Raw genomic sequence first — 15436 nt, 5'->3', positions numbered from 1 at the left:
CGGACTGAAGCATCTAGAAGCACTCGGCCACAGCGGCCGGCAGCCATTGGTGGACTTCAGCTTATGGACAATACGCCATATCACAGGGCCACATCTGTTCGCGATTGGTTTGAAGAACATTCTGAATAAATGAAGCGCACCCAGAACGTCCGACATGAATCCTATCGAACATTTATGCGACATACTCGGATGGTCACTTCGTGCAGTAAATCCTGTACCGGCAACACTTCCGCAATTATGGACGACTATAGAGGCAGCACGGCTGAATATTCCTGCAGGGGATTTCCAACGACTTGTTGAGTCCAAGCCATGTCGAGCAGTTTCACTCTGCACTTCTATCTATCGCTTGAGCCTTTTCCCGCAGTTACGCAGGGTCAGCCGTCGTTAATCGCATTTGGCACGTTAATGTTGAATGGGTGGCCGGATGCCCTTCCTGCCGCCATCCTGTAACCCCCAGGGACGGAATCAGTGTACCCCAACTGTCTGCGTCGAATGTAATCCATGGAATAGTGCGAATGTGTTCAGATGTCTGCGAGGCGTGCAACTGAGGCGGAACATGGGGACCAGTCCGGTATTCACCTAGCGGGATGTGGAAAACCGCCTAAAAACCACACCCAGGCTGGCAGGCGGATTCGATCAGGGCCGGCGCGCCTACCCGAGTGCAGGAAGCACTCGGCTACTGTGGCGCGTCTGTTGCACTTTGCAATGCGCTGGGCAAAAGGTCTGACACGATACTAAGAGGTATCCCATGATTTTCGTCACCTCAGTGTATCATCATAATATTAGTGATTGTGCGATACAAAACTTATGACGGTTATCTTAACAACCGCTACCTCCGGTCCTTAAGATGGACAACCGGTCGGCCCGAATGTGCGTGAGGCATCTTGCGTTTTAAAGTGAACCTTACAGCGACAAGGAATGAATTACAGTGATGGATCCTAATAGGTAATATTTTCAAATTTATCAAAAGGGGACGAGGGCGGGAGACAGTTAATCGTAATGGGATACGAGTGAGGCATTGTTGTCGGATTGATTGGCGAGCTGTGCGGCGCAGGCTGGTTGGAGTCGCGAAACCCTTGCCGCAGGCCGGGATCGCCTCTTTGCGGCAGAGCCCGCAGGGCGGTGCGCGTGACGGGTGCGGCGAATGAGTTAGCGGCCCGCCAGCGCGATGTCCGCCGGCGCGGAAACGCGCTTTATGCACTTGTCGCGGTCGCCACGGCGACAAATCACCGTCGCATCGCGTCGCCCGGCAACGGCAGCCGGGGCTTAGCGGCCGCTCGTCCGTCAGGCCGGCCGACCCTCCCCGTCCCACGCCGCCGCGCCGCTGCTCCTTACTGGTGCTCGGGCTCTGCCTGCCGCACCTCCAGGTCGCAGAGCGAGGCCTACCGTATGGGTCGAGCCTCGCCTTTCGGAGCAGCCGCTAATGTGACTCCAAAATATCGCGTCACGTCTCATAACGTAGCGGGAGTCTTTGTCGTTGTTAGTTAATCGTCGCGCTTCTTTGAGGTAGCCAGCTAATGTCTTTGCCTTACGTCGTCCGTGTCGGACTGTCATTTGGAAACTGCGTCTGTTAATGACAAAAAAAATTGACACAACCGTCTATGTCAGTCGCTTTCAGTCTCTTCCCCAGCTTAACCCTCTGTTTCAGGTGTATCCACATCAAGATGACGGTGTGAGCAGCAGCTACACCCCGTCGAAGAAACAATAATCGACTGATATAGAGAATTCTTTTAATTTGTCTTTTACAATTTGTTGTGTACATAGTTCCGCGTAGTCAGCGCGTACACAACTTTCCCAATAGAGCGCGCCCCGCTAAGCACAACAGCGTAGGCGCAGCGCTCGTCCGTCTCCGCACTACGAGATGGCGCTGCCTTAGAGACGGTCCAAATTCTGCTTCCGTCGATCCGCGTATTAATATGTAACGCAGCCAATGAGATTGCTGCTAACATAGAACGTTTTCTCCTCGCAGATAACACTCGCGCAGTGATATATGAGCGCGCGAGGTATTGTAACGAGTGTATGTATAGCCCATGATTTTGTTCAGCCGGAAGAAAACTCTTATTAAGTAATTTATTTGTACAGGAAGAAAATACTGTTTAATTCACTTTTCACGTAAGTATTCTCATAACAGGTAAATAACTATCTATCACAAAATCTTCTATGATCCTACCCTCTCAAACACTTTCTCACACCGTGTTGGAAGCCATATAGTACATAGTGAAATATAAGGTAATCTGAGTGTTAGTTGGTTAGGCAACAAGATAATCTAGCTGCGATTAGAATCTAACTACTTGATAGTTAAAGTCCTAAAAGTGGTTATAACATGTTAATCACTACTATGAAATCAAGCCACTACATTCCAACATAAGATGTATCAGTGTTTCCGATTACAGGAGGCACACCATTCACACTTTCATTTACAAGCGTTTTTATAGGCACTTTTGTTTCTTCCTACCTTTCTAGATGTTTGACGATGTCTTCGTAGGCAGCCCGACAGTTTTCCCAAATACCGGACCTAAAACATGTTATTTGGTGTTATTGCCAGGATGGAAAATTCACACTGCATTTATCGCTCTGGCATGGCCATTAGATATTTAATGGCCCAGGCAGTTCTATATTTGGGCCATATTCCACTAAATTATACTAATTAATTATATAATATTTATCATCATATTCTCTTAATTTAGTGGCTTATATGTCTTGTCTTATGGTGCTCTACATCAGCAAGCATACTCCAGTGTCATAATGTTACCAATTTCATATGTAAATATAAATTGTCTATTTAAATCACTAAATACACATTTTCAAGCATTTTACATTGGAATTTCATCCAAGACCTCTATGCAGTGTGCCACTCAAATTTCACAGCGTATTTTGTTATCCCATTCCGAAACGATGAGGCGTAGCACGAATTACAGTTTCAATGTATAACGCTTTGCTCTATGTTATTGCCGTTTCACGGAGAGCAGCATTTTTGTCCGCATTCTCAGTGAAAAATCGATTGTCAGAACGTCAAATTTATTTTTTGCGAGATTGTATAGGACTACACCTTCCTTTTGCTACATTAAGTCCAAGTTCATTTCTGACCTGAAGAAAACGCCCGATTCGATAATAAAACGCTCACGGATCGGGAATACACTGGTATTGCCTGTGAGAGCAGTGTGGACGTGGTTCAATGGTGACTTAATTTATACGAACAGTGTACTTCTTCAGGAGTCTAGAAATCGACTGCGCTCTGCTGTTCACCTTTATCCCACTTACATTTTCGTTCATTTTACATCGATTCCTTCACTACGACGAGACGTTCAGTGGACTATATTTCTGTACGTATTTCTGGGTTCTGTGGACTTTTTTTGCACTTTTTTTAGTGACGAAGCATCTTCATGAACACCAATGTCGCCAGCAAACATTTTCGAAGAGTTACTTATACTGTCTGTTGCATTGTACAGTGAATGTACAGCTGTCCCATCAGTTATCGTGACATACTGAGGAGTACGCCTGTCTTTCTGACCACCTTCCTTCATCCACGACAACATATCAGATCTGTTAAGTAATGAGTTAGCAGCACTTGGTCTCCCGCCATGTTTCGGAGGGGCTGTACAAGCATCACCCTAATTATTGGCAGGACCTTGTAGAGCCATCTCTCTTGGGATTGTTTCTTGGAACGAACAACCAAGAATCTAACACCCACTATCTACTTATGGCCGATGGCGTCTACTGAAAGAGGGAAGGCGTGCTCCGTTTTGATTGAGCAGTAACGTAGAGAATATGGAATCGACCATGAATGCGACTCTTTAAATTTCGACAGACGAAGTCGCGGAGGGTGTATTCTGAGCCGTATGGCACCAGATGTCCTATCAACATAGAGAGGGAAGTGTCATTTTTCTCTTATGGCCGTTTAAGTTTTTACTCTCCTATATGCAGTTTCGCCGTCACACAATTGTCAAGCATTTTACAAACTTACAATACAACGCATCCCTGAAACATTTTTCTATGAAAAGCGTTCAATAACAAGGCAACACTTTTTTTTCTGGAAGCAGGTTCGTTTTATTTATCGTTCCAACACACCGTATTATTCACCAGTCTTTGACAACAAAACCCTATGTTTGAACATAATCTCCATTCAGTGCGACAGCCTTACGCTATCTTACTGAGAACTCGTTTCTTTAATTCCCTGATGATAACACTGCACGAGTTACAGCTTTGTGCGGCCGACCAGCAAGCGGGAGAACGGACAGGTTTGCACGACCTTGCTGCAATTATGACGATTCACCGTGCTTTTGTTTGTCGCCAGTTATCCGTAGACATCCTGCAAGCGTATATGAACATGTGCGATGTTCCGGTTGTCCGCTAAAAGAAAGTCAGTGACAGCTCTATGCTATGAACGCACCTCCACTACAGACGCCATTCTGATAGCGCCGCCACCTATCGGAACTTCATCAGACTATAAGGGCTGAAGCGGGAATATTTCACGATGCCCCACAACAAATTCTGTATTTGCAACCGAAATTGGTAGAGTGAAGAATGTTGCATTATTTATTGGACGCCAGAAAATGAGCTTCACCAATCATAAAATCAAGAATTTAATAAATAGAACCATTTCAATTTGAGTGATATTTTTATCTTATTTTATGTACTTTTTAGAATGTTTATCTAATCTAAAGGCTATTTTCTAAATTTAATTTATATATTTTTTTGATTTGTAGGAATCTAGCACACAAATGTTCGCAGTTGTACCACTAGGTTCTTCATATGTGGAGGACACACAACGATGGGAAATAGGTCCCGAACGAGTGACTCTGAAACTTCCTGGCAGATTAAAACTGTGTGCCGGAGCGAGACTCGAACTCGGGACCTTTGCCTTTCCCGGGCAAGTGCTCTACCAACTGAGCCATCCAAGCACGACTCACGCCCCGTCCTCACAGCTTTACTTGTGCCAGTATCCCGTCTCCTACCTTCCAGGAGAGCTTCAGTAAAGTTTGGAAGGTAGGAGACGAGATACTGGCAGCAGAGGACGGGGCGTGAGTCGTGCTTGGGTAGCTCAGTCGGTAGAGCACTTCCCCGCGAAAGGCAAAGGTCCCGAGTTCGAGTCTCTGTCCGGCACACAGTTTTAATTTGCCAGGAAGGAATCAGCGCACACTCCGCTGCAGAGTGAAAATCTCGTTCCGGAGTAACTCTGACTTTACGAGTCAACGCTAGTGCCACCAACTGACAACATGAAGCAACTCCGACACTACTACTAAAGAGTATCCGATGTAAATCTGTGGCGGTGTTAATGACGATGACTTGTTTAGTCAAGATGACAGTAAGGACAGAAGGATGTTAGGCACCAATTACACAGTTCTCGGCTTCTTTCCACGTCTCTTTTCTTGTCACAGGCGCTACAGACCGCGAGGGTTACTTTTTTGATTAGCTGCTCGTCTGTGGGATAAATAAAAAAGGACGAAAGAAAACTCTCTCAGGAGGAAGAACGAATGAAAAATGGAGTGACGTAATGAAGGTGCGGCCGAGGAGTGGAGGAGATGAGGCGGGGAGACGAGAGATGATTGATTCTTGTTGGTCTTTTGCCGTCAGTTCCTCGGACTATATGAGCGTAGAAGATTGGGGAGGATGCCCGAGTATTGACTGTGTAAATATCACGGGCTTTGTTTGTATACAAAGAGACAAGGAATATATCATTCTGTCTACCTGCGTCCCGGGCCCGGGCGCCGTTAACGCGCCCCGCAACCCTCTCGGCGCTCAACCCCCTCGTCCGCAAGGGGTAGCCGTGGGGAAACACGGGGACGTCCGCAGCAGTGCGGCGCTGCAGATCGTGCCCGCGAAACATCCCTTCCGTTCTCTCCGAAGACCGACAAGGAGAAACTCGCGGCAAAGGAAAAGAAGGGGGTGAACCGCGCGTGTGCGAGTTGATTATCATTTCATCACTTTGCTTTTAATTAAAATGCAAATCTTTCATAAGAAGGATTACAGGAGGGGTAAAAGGGGTAGGGTGGGGGATGGAGGAGAGGGGGATGGTGGGGGCGGGGGCGGGGAGGGGGATGCTGCGGCTGCCGTCGCGGAGCGGACGGAGCCGAAGGAGCCGGCAGCGAGACGCGCCATGCAGAACGCGGCAATCCGTGAGAAAGCGGCGCTGCCGCCCCCGCGCCAAGCCCTGACCCCAGTGATTAATCCACGGTGGCAGCCAGCCGACGCATTCATCTCTGTCACCCACACGACGCACACGCACGCGCACACACACACGCACACAGACTTACACCAGCGCCTGTCCTTACCCCAAACCTCCCCTTCCCCGCCTCTTTCTCCCCCTCCCCCCATATCCCATCATCCTGTACATATCTGGCCACTACATAAACAGAACGCTACTTGCTGATTAGTTGTGTCTCTACGAGGTACAAATAACTGTTTTATGCCATTTTGGAGTCGCGTCTAAGACCTTATTACTACACCTCTGACGATACAGAGGGCGACTCCGTGAAGATGTTACACACTTTCAGTGATGATAGAGAGATGCTTTTTTATTCCAGTCTCTGATCACAAATGAATTCTTTACACGATGACCGGTTTCAGTCTGTAATGACCATCTTCAGATCTTTTTTACACCATGTCCTAAAGTGATACGGCCATAATGGCATCGTCAAAACATATAATCAGCATAGCATCGTCACATAGATTTAAAATATGGTGTAGAAATTAAAATCTATGTGACAATGCTATGCTGAATACATTTATATATTTTGACGATGCCATTATGGCCGTATCACTTTAGGACATGGTGCAAAAAGGATCTGAAGATGGTCATTACAGATTGAAACCGGTCATCGCCTAAAGAATTCAATTGCGATCAGAGACTGGAATAAAAAAGCATTTTACAGTATTGGACCACTGTTTGTACACGCGATTATGTCGCAGTTGGTGATGGTAGAGAGAGGTAAATGTAGGAATCTGAGGTGAGGGACCCTCGTCCGGAAACGACCACGTCGAAAGTTATAAGCGAAAATCGCTCAGGTGTATCTGACTGTGAAATACATGTACCTGTACTGCTGTTGCTTAAATTGGTGATTGGCAAGATCCAGAGATGGTAGTATAGACTAAACAAAGAGAAAAATGACTATTAAACATGGGCCCTAAAATGTACAACTTAAGAGGTAAGAGCACCTGTTCATCTCTACCACTGCATGCGCCTCTTCTACTAAACAAGTGGTCATAGCTCGTAAAGCAAGCATTTCATAGTCCAACTTTACTGGAAACTTTTTTTTCTTCTTTTGGTCCCTACTATCTCCTGCGAAAATATGGAAACCAAAGAGCTTAGAGTAGAACAGAGATCCGTTTCACAATATCCGTGATGAACAAGTCGTCTTAGCTCTTCAGGTATGCTTTTCAAAGCCTATGTTTACTAGAACATTTTGCTCTTGTTTTGGTCCCTACTACCACGCCGGTTTGAGGCGTCATGTCACGGACTGCGCGGCCACTCCCGCCGGAGGTTCGAGTCCTCTCTCGGGCATGGGTGTTCGTGTTGTTCTTAGCATAAGTTAGTTTAAGTAGTGTGTAATTTTAGGGACCTATGACCTAAGCAGTTTGGTCCCTTAGGAATTCACACACATTTGAACCACCTCTGAAAGCTACCTAACTACAGTCTTAGCAGCAGCGCTGGTTCATGTATTGCACTGTCAGAGGTATCAGAATTAATTTCGCTTATAACTTACGACTCGGTCGTTTTAGGACCAGGATCCCTTAACTCAAATTCATACACTTACATTTCTGCATCATCCCTGAAAGTTTGTACCATCGCCATGGAATCACCCTGTGTACGGTGTACGACTATTATAGGTACAAACAAAAAGAGAGTGTAGGGGGCAATGAAACGAGCAAATGATCCTAATAAACATAGGCCCATAAACCAATGGTCTCCCCGGTACGACGTATGCACTAGTGCAATCATGCCAATGCTGTAGCACTGTAGGTTAATGTTGCAGCTTCGCTGCTGACACATCCTCACAGTTAGTTGAGTACTTCACTTTCATTGATGTGCGCGGCATCGGCCGGCCGGACTTACAAACATGCGCGCCGTCAGTTAAACGCAGCCGCGTTTCCTACAGTTGCCACCGCTGCACGAACGTTTACGCCGCTGCCAATGGCGTGCAAGCATCCCCTGTCCGGAGCTCAGCGGCGGGTGTACTTACATTCGGACATTCATACAATGAGCCCATTCGGTGCATTTACCAGTAGGATAACATTTACAGGCTTTAATAGTGGCCATGTTCTCTAAATATAAAGTGCACTGAAGAGTGACAGATTTATAAATATTTTGTATCTGCATTTGTTCGTACATTCAGATCTACTGTTAGCAAGTGACGCTGAAACTTCAGAAGTATTACTTTTGCTACCTGATATTAGGCGTAGCATGAATTAATATCTGAATTCTCTGTCCATGAAAAGCATCTGTTTCTCGCTCCTCTATCCACTAAAGAACCACACAATGTGCAATGGAAGACATAACCGTATGAAGCGAAGAGTGACCTTGAAGCAACCAATCAGGCCTGCGACTGGGAGCAGCGAGACTCCAACATAAACGTGGCCTTATGCTCTGCCTACCAGTTCCCACAATGAGCGCATGTCGTATCTGAACTGGCTGCCACGGCTCCAGACACTTTTCAAGCGGAACAGTGGCTCGTATCCACTTCATGTGTGGGCATTACCCATGGGAGACAGCGTGATTATATCACGCAAAACAATATGGGAATGACCGACAGACACTCGTGCACGTGTTGCTACTTGACTTATTAGTGACGGTATTGTGAAAACCCACATCTCACACGTTTGGGTTTATGGGAACCCAAGTGGTACCATCGACACGGCACGCTAGTGTTAACATTTAGGAATGTGTCGTTGGTGATCGGGCAACATTTCCTGCCTGGCCGGCTAATCTTATGTGCCGTCGTTTACAGCAGCATAGGCGCCAGCCGGGGTGGACGAGCGGTTCTAGGCGCTTCAGTCTGGAACCGCGTGACTGCTACGGTCGCAGGTTGGAATCCTGCTTCGGGAATGCATGTGTGTGAAGTCCTTAGGTTACTTAGGTTTAAGTAGTTCTAAGTTCTAGGGGACTGGTGACCTCAGAAGTTAAGTCCCATAGTGCTCAGAGCCATTAGAATCATTTTTGAACCTGTATTGTCGTTCTCACACTCTGTGCCTCTTTTCTCACTTCGTGCCTCCTATCTGCCAACAAAGTCACGGAAAACAAGCTTTGTCAGTATACGTAATAAATTTCGCATTCCACTTTTACTTATGTAGTCGTTCAGTGACAGAGATCCCTTGAGCAGTAGCGTCGGATCTACCGTACAAATGAAATTGACAGCCACGTAGCGCGGTAAATTTTTTGCTGAAAATCTAGAAAATTCAACAAACTGGTTTTTCTGCCGTTTCACGTTCATAACGGATATACTCCTGACCAGTGTAATGATACCCTAGAGGTCAAACGGCAATCGGAACGCCTACGTACACGAGAGGCTTCTATAATGTTGTAGAGATAGGCTAAGTAAAATTGGATAAGCCTGTTTCTATATCTGTTGTCGTGGTCAGTGAAAACGTTCGATTTCAGAATCGCCCACCGAACTGAAGCTATTTGGCAGCCTAGAATATTTTGCCCGAGATGTCGGCAGCGATTAGCTATTAGGTCACACTGTTTGAGAAACGGGTTCCAGATTCTACGTGCTGCTCACACTACACACTTGTCATCTTTTGTGGCCGTTCATCAACGAGACCGTTGCTTTAGATTTTGCCAGTCTCCGACACAATCCCCTCCGTCGCCAAAGAAAATACGTTTTCCCACTAAAAATTCCCTTCGTGGGAGACGTTCGGCTCTTTGCGCCTCCGCGCTGCCGGCGTATTTTCGACGCTCGCGCGAGATAAATCATAATCGGACGAGTCGTGAAGAACGCCCCAGCTGGGAGGTTGGCGCCTTTCTATGCGAGACGTGCGCTCGGTGCCGTTGCGTTAATCTCACTTCATCAGACGCCGGCCTTTCCGTCGCTACCTCCTCAGGTAAACAGAATTAGCCAGTCAGCCTTTGCGACACCTCAGACAACAGCTGGCTCAGCGGCTCTCCGAAATTTTTTTCTTTCTTTCTTCTTCTCTTAACAACGCGCTTTGTCATAACGCGGCTGAAGGTACGAACGTGAAAAAATGAGCCTGTTCTGAGAAGAAAGACACAGTTGCTGCTCCTCTAGATCTTTTGCTGAAAGCGCATACTTCATGCGCCGGGTATGCTAGCGCGTTTCGACCTGATGGATCATGTATTCATTCCTCGTAGAAACGACGTTAGACGTCTCGCTTCTTACAGTACGAAACCACGAGACCTGTGGTTGCTTTTCACTTATGCAGGGGTGCCCAGATGGTTGGTCTATATTCAGGGGTATGACAGGAACTACTATTCAAAGCATGTAAGTGTAGAAAACATGGGATCTAAAATTGATACCTTAGGAGCTATGCGGACTTGTTCATCTTCACTACTGTCGAACACGTACATATTACTGAAGAAGTGCGCTTAACTCTGGAGGTTTTTCTTACAGAACCAATGTTTACTGAACATTTTTTTTGTTATGGTTGCTCACAAAACATGGAAAGCAAAGAGCTTTCAGCAGAAGAGATTTATTTCGCAGTATCGAAGATGACGAAGTGTTCATAGCTCTTAAGGTATGCATCACCCAAAGACTTCGTTTTGTCCTCTTTATCAGGAGCTCCCACTGTCTCCAATACTCCTTCGTAAGGTAGCTTTCCTGTTGCTTTTGTTCTTCCGTTCATTTCCTTCCGGTCTCTAGTTTCTCTTTCGATTTGAAACCCTTCCAGACTTTGTTGTCATTTTCGAAACCCTTACGGGGTGTTGGACCTTTGAAGATCTGTCTGAGGTTCTTTAATCCACGTTGTCGTGGTCTTCTTGTTCCAGAGGTAATGCAGTGTTTGTTTAGTTAGTCTGCCCACTCACAACAAATGTCCACGAAATATCAGCCTCCATTTCCTCGTGGTCTCCGAGTCCTCCGCACATTCTGGTGGATTTCTTTGTTGCTCCGAAGTTTCCAGAAGGGCTCCGTGTGGATCGCAACCGCGATCACCTGTACGTTTCTCCTTCCCGGGATCTCCTTCGCTAGACTGTTGTTCATCGACAGGCATTCACTAGCGTACAGGCATTCTGTTTTGAGCACAGTGTTATAGTGCCTTATTTTGGAATGCCAGGACATGCACCGTCTGGTGTAAAAGTTTTTATTAAAACCATGTGCACTTTCCATTTTTGAGAGTCGATCGCCTATCACACCTTCATCTAATCGAATTTTTTATAGTAAGTTTGGTTACCGACAAATGGGGAGACACCAATAACGTTCGAAGAAGGAAGATTACTGGTTAATGTTTTGTCGACGTCTCAGTCAAATGCAATATAATATTCGCTCAGATGGACAATAGAATGTGAAAGAAGCTCAATTTGCATGGACTATAGCTGTGGAACTTCCCTCGTCACTTTACTAGCTACTAGTACATGACGAATAATCTCATAGGAATCACTAAGTGGCGAATCGTTTTCCAAGTTCGTACCTAACATGATCCAGGGCAACGGAAAAACACGGCAAAGAACCTGTATTTGATGAACAGTTAGATAAGCAGCAATTTCAACATAATTCAATACGTAACATTAAAATTCTGTGTACACCAAGGATCATCTCCGATTAAAGTACTTTTCAACTCAATTTCAAAATAGCTCGTGAGCTTCAATACTAGCGATTTGAAAATAATCACGTAATTCTTGCGAAAAACAATAACAGTCCGCAAGTATAATATGAAATGTTGCCTGAACTAATAACTCCTCTATCTGGAACGACGGAAAATCGTTGAATGAGAAAAAAGTGGACATTATTTTATCCACGATGGCATCTGAACAGCCCGTTGTTTTCGGCGATTGTTCCGTGGGAGAAAATTTGCAAACAGCCACAATTTTTGAAAGAACGATTTATTTCGCTGTAATGAGTTTCGAGTCTAGGCCCATCATCAGAGGCCATGAAGGATTTCTCGTACAATACTGGTATGTCACTTGCAGCCCAGTTCGTCTCACGATTAGGTATGACACACATACATGAATCGAACCTTCATGAGAAGTCCTCGCTGCCCTCAGACGACTGGTCTAGGTCTGAAACTCTTGACGATGAAATAAACTGTTCATTCAAAAATTGTGGCTGGCTGCAGTTATGTCACTTAAGAAATGTTCACCTTCGTAATACTGATAGGCATAAGCGAAGAAGGCAATAGGGAAAGAACAGAAAATAAGAGATTTCAGTAACAGCAGGAACTTCATGAAGGACGATTTCTGTATTACTATGCGAAGCTGGAGTTTTTTTTTCCAAGTGCCGTTTCCAGTGAATCACAAGGAGAGGGTGACAGCAGTCTCAGATATACCGAAGCGGAAGCTCGCGACGGTAACTTGATACCATTAGAAGGACGGGAGTCCAGAGGAAAGCTGCCAGCGCCCCAGAAATTGGATAAGAGGCGCGAGCAGCGAGGGAGCGAAAAGGTAGACACGGGAAGAGTCCTCGTCGTCAGCTACGCCGATTGTCTAACTGAGTTAAGATGGTGGAGTGAGGGCAGGGGAGGCCAAAAGAATTTTGTCGAGTGTCTGCTGCAAGCGAACTAAGTGGATTTGCGAGCTTAAAGCCGTACGACTGGCGCCTCGGGGCGGCAGAGCGATGTCTGCCCGGGTGTCGCAGCAGTGGGTCGCGACCTCTGACCCTGCAGGACCAGGGGGTCTCACCCACTCCGAACACCTGTCGACTCTCCCGCTGCTCATGGCTCGACCTCCACATGAGCTGCATTCCTGTCCTTGACAACGGTAACTACTGGCAACTGCGTCCAGGTTAGTCACTTAAATGAGGCTCTTCGATGTCATAACTTGGAACAGCAACACTGTGACTTGCTTGAGGATTTCTGGGGTGGAAGGGCGCAGCGTACTACATTCGATGTAAAGTCACCGACGTATCACGACCCCTACAAGAAGACCGTTGGATTCGTGCCATAACTAGTGCTGGTAGAGGTAAAGAAGTGGGGTCTATTAGACAGCCTTGAATACGAGTACGAGGATATCCAGTCAGTGGACCATACTCTGTGAGTGAAGCACACAACTAAGGGGAGTGTAGAGAAGGGAATAAACAGACACTCTGACAGAGTGGATAAATAATATGTTTAGTTATGGAAACTGAAGGTGGAGAAGGGAGAAAGGAAAGGAAAAGGAAGGAACTGTTGATATCAGTTGCATCGGGCCTTAATGCGGAATCAGCAGTAGCGAGTAAAAGTACGTGCAGGACCGCGATTGGAACCCGGGATCTCCTACCTACTAGGCATGTGCGTTAACCGCTGTGACACTCGCACGCACAGTTTATCGCCATTCCGTTGACTCTCTCTGCACGCCTCCCAGCGGAACCACATTCGCATCTAGAGCCGCTTTTCACAGTCTCCGTCCACGTCCTCCATGCTCGCTACATTTGAGATTCCCGCAGGAGGTCTAACGTAATTGTGCATCCACACTGAAGGTGGTGGATTCATTGTCCATAGAGGCGACCCAATATACGAATGCTTGGTGTCTTTTCTTCCACACTGGTCCGAAAGAGCAGACATCATGCATTAACATAATAAGTGTAATATTGTATAGCGTCATAAGAGCATGTGTAAAGAATACTGCAATTCAGTACAGAGCTATAAGAATAATGTAGTTAATACATTATGTGGTGATAGCCTTTGCAAATGCCGAAAAAATAACTAAATAAAAATAATAATAAATCGACTGATGCAATAGTAGCTTCAGGTGCTCCCCAGTGTAATTTTAAATATGAATGAGCTGGAAGACTGTGTTAGCGATAACGTAATTCTTGCAGATTTTGATAAGATTTCATAGTGGTGCAAACATTAGTAAATAGCCTTAAACGTTACGAAATATAAAGTTGTTCAAGTAATAAAACTCTAAAAAGGAGTATATCAATGAGTCACAACTGGAAAAGGTCGACTCTAGAAATATCTCGGTGTAATGATCTGTGGGAATATGAAATAGAATGACAGGCTAAAGCACAGGACAGACTTCGATTTGTTGGGGCGATACTGGCAAAATCTAACAAGCCTACAAAGGAAAAGCACTATTAAAAACACTCATCCTAGAAATTACTCAAGTGTGTGTGTGTTTGTGTGTGTGTGTGTGTGTGTGTGTGTGTGTGTGTGTGTGTGAGTGTGTGAGGGGGAGGGTTACACTAGATATAATTAATAGGAGGTATTGAACGACTACAAATAAGGACATTTCTGTTTGAGCCGTGGGAGAATATCTTTACGCCGGTAAATGCCTCATGGTAAGTCATAAGCTGAAAAAGCTAGACGTGCTGGAAGGACGATTTAAGATAAATCGGAGGAGCAGTTTTGAGCTGGAGACGGAGGGAAAGAACAAAGCAAGTCTACCAAACACTGGAAAGAATTTCGGAGACAATGGCTAGCAGGTGGCTCATGTTTCTTGGTCATCTATACCGAACGAACGAAACATAGACTAACCAGACAAAATATTCACCCATTTCTCGAAGAAGAAAGGAGCAGCTAACACGGATTAAGGAAATTAGGATTGATTTAGAGGTTCTTCCTCATATTTTGTTTCCTATTCTGGCTTCCGTAGTATCCATTAGCTGTTGATTATGTTTCTTGATAAGGGTTGGAATCTAAATATTTTGGAGCAGATTTCCTTAGAGCATCTTTTTATTTGTGGAATTACTTAAGGAACATTCAGGATGGCAAGATTACGTGAACAAGCATGAATCCTCTTACACGAACAGTTTCTGTCGTTATTTGGTTTTATTTTAGCGAGTGAGGTAATGGAGTCAATCGAACTTAGCGAACGTATTTCTGTGCGAATTAGAAAATGTTTTCCAGGAAAAAATTGAGCTGGGTTCTCAAACTAACAATCTTCAGCTCTCGTGCCAACTTACTGAAAAATGGATGCTGCTCACGGCTTCTCTTCTTTTTTTAACTGTGCTCGGGGCATAAGCTCTCAACAGCATCATCATTACCCAATCTTGTCTTCACTAAATGGGCTCTCCCTTACGCCAAAGTTCAATGTCTACTTCAAAATTACGACCGAACGCTCACTACTTCGCTAGATAGCGTAGATTAATTTTCTGTCGTACCTTGGCAGAAAATTCTTCTCGTCTGTGCTGGAGACTTCATTCCTTTTCTTCGTCAATTACGTAACAATGGCAGAGAAGGCGCGTGGCCCTTACCGTGAAGCCCTATTGATTCAACTGTGTGCTCAGCGGTTTAAGGGAGCTATTCTCCGGGGCTTCTTCCTCTCCCCAGGAAAACCGAAATCTGGCACATCCCTTCTATAAGATTATTGTGTGTTGTTTAAGCGTAATACAATTTTCCAGCTTGGCGA

General features: G+C 45.5%; 1 protein-coding gene across 8 annotated transcripts in view; it reads right to left on the bottom strand.

The window, feature by feature from the left end:
* Positions 1-15436, bottom strand: part of LOC126279103 (dachshund homolog 1-like) — an 854344-nt gene that overhangs the window by 426383 nt on the left and 412525 nt on the right. For all 8 annotated transcript variants that reach the window (XM_049979575.1, XM_049979579.1, XM_049979577.1 and 5 more), the window contains one exon: positions 2456-2515. In XM_049979575.1, the coding sequence (XP_049835532.1) occupies positions 2456-2515 (60 nt within the window). The remainder of the gene's footprint in view (positions 1-2455; positions 2516-15436) is intronic.

Source organism: Schistocerca gregaria, chromosome 6, assembly GCF_023897955.1.
Source record: "Schistocerca gregaria isolate iqSchGreg1 chromosome 6, iqSchGreg1.2, whole genome shotgun sequence".
Taxonomy (NCBI): Eukaryota; Metazoa; Arthropoda; class Insecta; order Orthoptera; family Acrididae; genus Schistocerca; species Schistocerca gregaria.
This window is presented reverse-complemented; position numbering and strand designations above follow the sequence as displayed.